The sequence below is a fragment of the Anser anser genome (assembly GCF_964211835.1).
Source record: "Anser anser genome assembly, chromosome: 5".
NCBI classification, from domain to species: Eukaryota; Metazoa; Chordata; class Aves; order Anseriformes; family Anatidae; genus Anser; species Anser anser.
Window position 1 is genome coordinate 60,932,530 of NC_139725.1, and position 8,817 is coordinate 60,941,346.

General features: G+C 49.1%; 1 protein-coding gene across 1 annotated transcript in view; it reads right to left on the reverse strand.

The window, feature by feature from the left end:
- MNAT1 (MNAT1 component of CDK activating kinase) overlaps positions 1 to 8,553 on the reverse strand; it is a 124,264-nt gene extending 115,711 nt beyond the window's left edge. Inside the window, exon 1 of the mRNA XM_083837632.1 lies at positions 8,394 to 8,553. Coding sequence (XP_083693758.1) covers positions 8,394 to 8,482 — 89 coding nt within the window. The 5' untranslated portion in view covers positions 8,483 to 8,553. The remainder of the gene's footprint in view (positions 1 to 8,393) is intronic.
- Positions 8,554 to 8,817: the final 264 nt, after the last annotated feature.

The window sequence follows — 8,817 nt, forward strand, 5'->3', positions numbered from 1 at the left end:
TTGCTGCGTGGACAAAAAAAAAGTGTTACAAAGCAGACATCCCAGTTGTGAGCTCGACAGGAAAAAAAAAAAAAAAGATAAGATTTTCTAAATATTTAAGTTTTAAAACAAAAGGAAGAATCTAACCAAAACACTGATGCCATTTCAACAGGAGTATGAAGGCCATGATCCAGAGCCAAATTTAAAAGCAAATATTCACTGTCAGAGCTGGATGGCAGAAGGAAATAACCTCTTGGGTATTTCAGCAATGATTTAATTACCTCCCATGAATAAACTGGAGAGACTCTGGAAGAGTAATGGGAAGGATCAGAGTCCAAAGACCATCTAATCCCAATTAATAAAAACAGGAATAACTCCAAAAAGATGAAGAAAGATGACCTAGATTTGTATACCCTAAGAATTCAGGGGAAAGGAGCCTGCTTTCTGAGGGAATGCATTCAGCTAAAAAAATATAAGTCATTTGCTTCTTCCTTAGAGGATAAATGGGCTACGATCGAGCAACTATTTCAAACCAGCGGCAGTTAACCCAATTTCCCATGGTAGGTCTGATGAACACGAGTTAAAAACTCCCCGATGTGTCTCCCAGCTCACCCAGAAGAAACACTTGGAACAAAGCACTTCACCTAGTATTTACTGTTGAAGTCCTGAAAGCAAAGCAAGCATTTTTGGGACCACACAAAGTTCCTGCTCCGGGGCTACGCGCAGCTAAAAACCTCAACTTTTGAGATGTTTTTTGGGCTTTAGCCCACCGAGCCCACTTACATTTGTTCATGCAGGCAAGGACCCACGCCCAGGAACCTCATTTGAGACGTGATACAGCAAGTCACAAGAAAACAAGCAGACTGAGGGAGACAAACCAGAGCACCTGCTCTCCGAGATAAGGCAGCTATTCGGGCGCGCAGCCTCACAACGCGGCGCACGCCAAGTTCAGGCTGCCGCAGCGGGACCTTCTTCAGCCCTGTCCCGCCTCGCCTGCGGACGCCCGTTCCTCCAGGTTACCTCGTGCCACCTCCGATGCCTGCCTAACCTTCCGTAAGCCACTTCAGCTCACTAATCCCGTGCAAACATCACCGCAGGAACCTAACGACAGAGCTGCTCGTTTTGTGCCAGGTTGGCAAACCGGATCCCGGGGGCAGCAGAGCCTGCAGCCACACGCACACCGCTAAGGTTCAGCCAGCGCTACTCACGCCGCTAACGCTCACGAGCCCAAAGCTCCGCTTCTGAATGATCCAGACAGGCAGTTTTGTGCTACGGCAACAGGTTCAAGTGCTCCAAGGGATGCTGGCCAGGACTAGCACCAGGCAAAGCAGAAGGCGGGTGGCCAGGAGCGGAACTCCCTGGGCCTTGCAGAAGAACAGCACTGGCGTCTCTGCCAGGAACAGGACCCTGGTGGCCTTAAAAAATCATCATCATCTTCATCGCCATCATCCAACACAGCAAACTTCTAGGTTACAAATGGCAGCCCTGAACACAACATCACTGTGCTTGTGTATCGTGATTTAAGATGCATTGTTCCGAAAAAAAGTTTGCTGAACAAGAATCCAACACATATTTAAATGCTTAATTCCCACATACCTGAGTTAAAACTACAGGTTAAAAATTGACAGCTCCTCACTGCCTACCTCTAATTAGACTTCTTCAAACTCGGTTCGCTTAAACACGGTTTTATGTTCTTTTCCACAATCTCCAGGGCTCCCCCCCATCCTAAAAGAACGGCATTTTCTTGAACCACACTACAGGGAAGAATGCAGCAGGAGGCCAAGAGATCCTTTCACTTGGAAGGAGATTAAACGCTACGATTCCAAACTTTTTTCCAACGGCTCCAGCCCCACATGTTGGCATGAGACCCCACTGCGCTGAACTCACTGGGGATGCTCCTACGTGCAACTCCTGGAGAATTTGACAGCCACAAAACTCCGAATGCTCCTAACATTAAAATAAATAAGCAAATAATGAAACCCGTTTCTTCATTTTAGCAGCCGTTAGCACCGCAATTAGAGTTCTCCGAGGATGCACTTACCCCCTAATGAATCCCCGGAAGAGCCGTAACGGGGTGCAGGGCAGATTACAATCCCCACGGCACAACCTGGTGAATTGATGTCTCCCCTGAGCGGCACAAAGCTGGGCCTAGAGATCGTAAGCGTTGTTGTGCCGTCTTCATTTTGGAGCCTTATTAAAAAATTAAATGAGAAATAAACACATCTCCCTCTGGGAAAAGGAGAAAAAGAATTAAATTTTCATCAGGAGCCTAGACAACTTTCCCCGAGCCTCTTGTGGACAGGAAGACAACAGCAAAAAAGTTTATAATCGAGCAAGTTCATTAACCACCATCTATGATTGCAGCAGTACATGAGTACAAAGCCAAACACTCCGTAGGGGCCAAAGCAGCAGAAACTGAGCAGCAGTTCCGTGCAGAGGCTGCTCTGGTGCTGTGCCCCTGCCTCCCCGAGATGGCAAGCCCAGGGAACGCTTTGCAGAGACAGCGCAACAGCTGGCTGCCACTAGGGAGGGAAGGGAGCGCCTCTGCTTTTGGCAGCCTGCAGGCACCATCCGCATTTTCTCCCTCCAGCTGGGACGGGCCACCGGTAGCTGGAGCAGCCCCCCAGCCCCGAGGAAGGAGCTTTACACACCAGCTTCCCTCCTCCTCCTCCCTGGAGCGGGCAGTGGGACAACAAAGCTGAGCCAGGAGCCCCAATTAACTCCTTTTTTACCTAAGCCTTTTGTGCCTGACTGTTGGGGACCATATGGTCCAAGTTTACAGCCAACAGTAAATTTCTTTACCCAGCCCTGTTTGCAGCAACTGCCTTAACATTCTTTTAATGCAGTTTTGGGTGGGTGCATTTCCTTCCCTCTCTCTGTAAGTAAATCACCGGGATATGCTTACCCTGCCTCCTAAAACTCTGCACAGGCAACAAAAATCCAAGCAGGCCAAGCAAAAGATAATTCACGGCCTCGGACGAAGCCAGGTGGATTACAACTCCGTCGGCAAGCACGCCCCCAGCATCTGCACACTCAGAAGAGGCACTGGGAACCATCTGAATTGTCAAAAATCGTCACGCGTGCACAACAGGCTCTGGAACACAACCTTTAAACGAAGGCAAAGCCATCGCTGCACCTCAGGAAGTAACGCGCTGCAAAACCTGAATCAAGCGCTGCTCCGTTATTAGACACGCCTTCCCCCCGCACAAAAGCATCTTTAAAGCCAAGTATCTGATGACTTGAACCTCTGTTAGACTTAAGAAAATAAACTTAAAAAGACATTCATTATTCCTGAACCGAGCATTTCCATACTAAGTCCCATCTTAGAACAACTTTTAACTGCTAATTTATCATCCTCCCTCCCGGTGACAGGGAAGATTTATAGTGGAAAAGGCTTATTTAACAGCACTCTAATGCCAAAAACACATGGTCTTACACTTTTTGTGATATTGGACAAGAAGCAATAACTAAGGAAAATACTAAAAACCAACCCCCCCAAAACCATTCCCGTAGCCGTACGGCTTGGCGCGGTTCTGTTGGAATAAACTACGGCGGGGGCCCAGCTCGAAGGATGTTTACAGCAGAGACCCCGCGTCCGATTTCACCCTCCCGCACTCATCTGCTCACCCCTTATCTCCACCGTGCTGCTTATCAGCACACCGGCCCCTGCTCCGCCACCAGCGGCCACGACCACATTCCTGAGCCCCTCCGGCCACCGGGAACTCAGCAGGAAGGGGGAAGCCTCCGAGCTGCTCAGACACAGCGTCAGGCTCCCTGAACATATGCAAAGGACGGAAAAGAAGAAATGCCGTCTGCACATATAGGTCCTGAGATGCAGAATGAATTTCTCGGCAGGGTCTAGGGCACAGTAAAAGAGAGACGGGAAGCCAACGCAGGTCCTATAACACACAGTACCTACTCCACAGCCCCGGATCTGAGAGGTTTAAAGTGACAAAGCGGGGAAGGGGAGAAGAACGAGCAGCAGGATCGCCAAAGCACGGCACTTCAGAGCAGCAGGGACCTTCACTGCAGGCATCTGTCAAAAAAAAAAAGAAGGAACAAACAGGACACACATTGCCCAAGAAGTTCTCAAACACTTTGAGATTAACTTTGTTTATACAAGAGGTGGGAAAAGAAAGCTATGGAAGGAAGGCTCTTGTAGCGTTATTCCAACCAAAGGAAGGGAATTGGCTAAGAACGTGAAAGCAGAAACAACTTGGTGACAGAAAGCATGAAAAGGCACCACTCGCCATTCTTCAGGAGGGCAAAATAAAGAAAATTAACTAACGGTAAAACAACCTAACTGAAACCCAAAAGAAGATCTGAAGTGTACTGACAAGCCATCTCAGCCAAGTATAAGCCCGTTAATGACTTGAAATTCAACAGATTTTGCATTTTCTCCGTTTTGTACAACTCCAAGTAACTGAAGGTGATGAAGAGAACAGCACAAACAACAAAATACGAAAGGTCAAAGCATTAGGAAAAAAACTAATGGAGGCAAGCCTCTAGGTAATATGAAAATATTCCTCCAGGATGCACGTGGTGAAAGAGGGAGCAGTTGAAGTAGGAGTGCTTTAACCCATGGCTCAACAGGAAGGAAACCTCTAACAGATAACGCCAAAGGACTCAGGGTGTTTTCTGCATCAGTCTTCCCCAAGTGAGATGAACTGGCTAATGAAGCTGCTACCAGCACGAAAGGAGCAGGAACACAAGCTAGAACTGGGAGACGCGTTAGAGCAAGCGCTTCACACCTCCCAAACCAAGAGACCAGAGTCAGTACCCAATGTCTCGTAAGTATTTATCAGTAAACTTCAACTAGAAAACACAATAAAGGCAATACAGCCCTGCAGGCTACTTATGAAACTTCACCTCTGCACTACATTCAGGGGTTACCGCATTACAAAAGTACTGCAAGGTTTCCAAACCTGGCAGACGAAACAATACACACCCTTTGAAAACTGAGAAAGGCAGTTACCAAAGATCAGCTCTGCTCTCCACATCAAGTCTGAAGAAGGGCAGAAGCACCTACCTGTACGGAGCAGGAAAACGAGCAGGCAGGGAGCGGAGAGCAGAGCAGCCCGGCTTGCCGCCGGTCCCCGGGATGATGCTGGAATAGGATCAGACAAGCACCTATCTCCCGCGTGCTTCAGATAACACAGCACTTAGGAGCCAACACGCCGTTCAAGAACAAGCCGTACCAAAGGAGAATAATTTCCTTCAGTGACAGAGTAGCAATGTAGATAGGGAAATGCCAACTCGAGGCAATATAGTTTTGATTTAGTGGGACTTTTGACACTTAAATTGACAGTCATATAAACTGAACAAATACAGGACATGCTGGAGTACCGAGAGATTGCTAGGAGCCCTACCCAGAGATAAGTTATCATTATTTCAGTCAGAGAGAAAATAGGTAGCGAGCATATTAATGTGGCTCTAATCTTCTTTAAGTCTCCACTACTATAAAAAGTAACTCAAGGAAATAAAGATTATTTAACAAGGAACTTTCTGTAGGCAACTCCGTGTTCTCCTCCGCCTCAGTTTGATTTCTTACGGCTACAAGCAACAACTTTGAACATCTCCCGGACAACACCTTGTCAACAAATTGCGTATTATAAAACATCAGGACAGAAAGGTTTTGTTTGCTTAAGTTAACAGACGGCATATAGCTGGAACAACTGCAAGCACTTTGACGGACGGGCTCAGAATCTAAAGTCACGTGAAGCAAGTGCAAAAATCATCTGAAATAATGTAGAGTTTGATAAAGCAAACAGGTAAGAGCAGTCAGCCGCTTAACAACTTGGAAAGCAAGGTTCAATGCAGCTCTGCACAGAGAGATGCTGTGTGGTGAGGTGCTAAAGAATCTGGGGTTTGAGCCAAGCATGAATCAACGCATATCGCCGGAAAAAATAAAGACATGCATAGATCCATCTGTCCTACCGAGATGCATGAAATGCCAGTACCATATGCAAGGCACATGAAATAATTTTGACTCTGCCTGTGGTTCTGAGGACTCTGAGGATTATGTCCATTTCCGAGCACTCCAAGAAAAACACAAACCAAGGGGAAAAAGCCTCGAGAAGAGAAATAAGCCGGGGCTGCCGATGTAAGTGAAATATCACTGAAGGAACAGGACTTAAGTGTGGAAAACACCAAAGAGAAAGGCCCCAAAGCACGCAAAATGTTCCTGCAAAAGAGGTATAACAAACGCTTCGCAAGGTAAAATGCATGTTAGGATTCTTACATGCTTAAGTTACAGCAAAGAAATTTAGATTAAGAATCGGGAGAAGTATCTTCAACAGTAAGAAGAGCAAACTACTATAAAAAGGGTAAATTCCCACCACAAATTTATGTTGGCTCATTTGCTTTGAAAATAAGTTAGACATTCTTTCCCTGTGGCAGAAACATGGTAAATTTATGAAAGAACAAATGCCAATTGCCTCCTTTTACCCCTCATACTTCACTTGCAGGTGTCTCCACTGAGCTTCCAGCTTCAAGACCAGTTATTATGAGAACACACTGGCCGTTACCAAGAAATGACTTCCAGTATGGAGGCTTTGTAACATCATATGGAAGTAATAATAAAAACACGTTAAAGGCGTTATTAAAAGGATATTTCAGAGGGAAAGTGACCCGCTTGAACCACATCAAGACGGAGAGTCCTTGATTTCAAAGAAGGTAACGAAATCCAGAAATCCTACTTACACAGTGACTTCAACGTTACCCTCAAGGGTAAAGTGGAGCTTTAAAGCTGTGGTTCCCTGCTGCAGAGCCCCCCTTTGCTGGGAAGGTGCGGGTGGGACTAGCAGACCTCACCGGATCCAGGCAGGGTCTGTCTGGCTCTGCACAGACCCCTCCTGGCAAGCACCCAGGCTGGCCCAACCCAGGGCCGCACAGATTCAGACCAGCTCTGGCCTTGGACAAAAACAATTTCAAACGCAGAAGTACAAACAACAAGAGCTGGAAGGAAGACAACAAGAGCAGAGGAAGTCCTTGAACAGCTGGGAAGAAACAAGGAAAGCAAGGCAGGGACATCAGTCCCAAAGAAGATGTCAGCAGCTGGACCCAGAAAAGCACAAAACATGACTAATTTTCTCAAGCAAAGCTCAGCTACAAAAGAAAACTCTGAGAACCAAAGGAGAGCAAACTGAAACATGCTGTCCTCTGCTGGAAGTGGCTCTGGAGGAGCTTGAAAGCAGAAGATCATGAAGACCACTAGTCCTTTGATCTTCACTGGAACAGAAGATAGAAACATCATTTTAAAACTGCGCAGCCTTGCCCAAACGCGGCTGTTAGCTTTTGAACTCCAGCTAACGCTGCACTTTTACACAGCCAGCACTGCTGTCACCACAGGGGCACTCCTGCTGCTCCCCTCCTACAACAGCGCGACCCGGGGAGCATCTGCTGCTCTCCCACATGCCTTCCCTGGCAGCAATGCAAGTGCTTCGTGGCCAGAGGATGGGATCGGGGAACTGCACTAAAGCTAACCCTTTATTTCATAACTACGTATACATACGCACGTCCTCTGTTGCAATCCAGTTCCTTCATCCTGATCGCTTACAGGGGTTGTGCACATAGGGTTAAGTAAAGGTTTCAGGCTGTCTTTTAAACGTAATTCACGCGTGGTTTAAAAACAAGCATCTCAACATAAATGTCATGGGAAAGATGAAGAGGCAACAAAAAAGAAAGGGCTGCTACTGCAGGGGGAGACTTCTATCACATAAACCTAGAAAGAACTTGAATAGCACCTTTACAATTTCCACGGAAAAGAAGAAAGACCTCCAGATCCGAAGGTGAATGAGTGCAGACACATACATTACTGAGCTAATTCCCACTGCCGGCTGCAGCTGATACAAGCGTTCATCTTTGGGGAAAAGGAAAAAGAAGCGGTCACAACCCTGCTGTTACAAGAGATAACGTAAGCAACAAACGACGCAGGCGGCACTGGCTCAGAAGAGGCTTCTCCACTATTTAAAGCAGCATCAACCCTTCAGAGAAAGCACCGTTCATTAGGAAAACTGACACACCAATAAATATATAGGTAGGTAAGTAGGATTAGGATTTCTTCGTTATCCAAGCACAGCACTGAACACAGCAGACGTTTAACCAAGAAGCCTTGCCCTTCCTTTCTCGGTCCTGCATCCTGACACCCCACAGCGTGTCCTGAGCCTCACAGCCCCCCAAAAACCCCTCACAGCTCCCCACAGCACCTCACAGCCCCCCAGAAACCCCCACGGCTCCCCACGGCCCCTCACAAACCCTCACAGCTCCTCAACGCTCCTCAACTCCCCCCACAGCCCCCCAACTCCCCCCACAGCCCCTCACAACCCCCCCCCCCGGGGCCGGCGGCGGCTCCCGGCCGGGCCCCAGCGGGCGCTGCCCCGCTCCGAGAGGCGGCCCCGAGGCCGGGCACTCACAGCGTGTGGCCGCAGACGTTGACCATGAGCTTCAGGGAGGGGTTGCGGTACTTGGTGGTCTTGCACCGCGGGCAGCCCTGGTCGTCCATGGCCGCCGCCTTCCCCCCCCCACCCCCCCAGCTCCTTCCCTCCCTCCTTCCGCCTTCCGCCGCCCGGTGCCGCCGCCAAAGGGCCCCGCCGGCCCCGCCCGCCGCCCTGCGCGTTCCGCCCGGCCCGGCCCGGCTCGGCCCGGCCTTGCCTCGCCTTCCCCGGCCCCCAGCAGCGCCGCCGGGCCGGGCCGGGCCGGGCCGAGCAGGTACGAGCCGCCGCGGGCAGCACCTGCCCCGCACGGCTGGGCGGGGGCCGGGCCGAGCAGCTCCGGTTGTAACGGGGGGGGGGGGGGGGGGGTGAACCGGGGGGGGAATTGGGGATAACGGGGGACAAC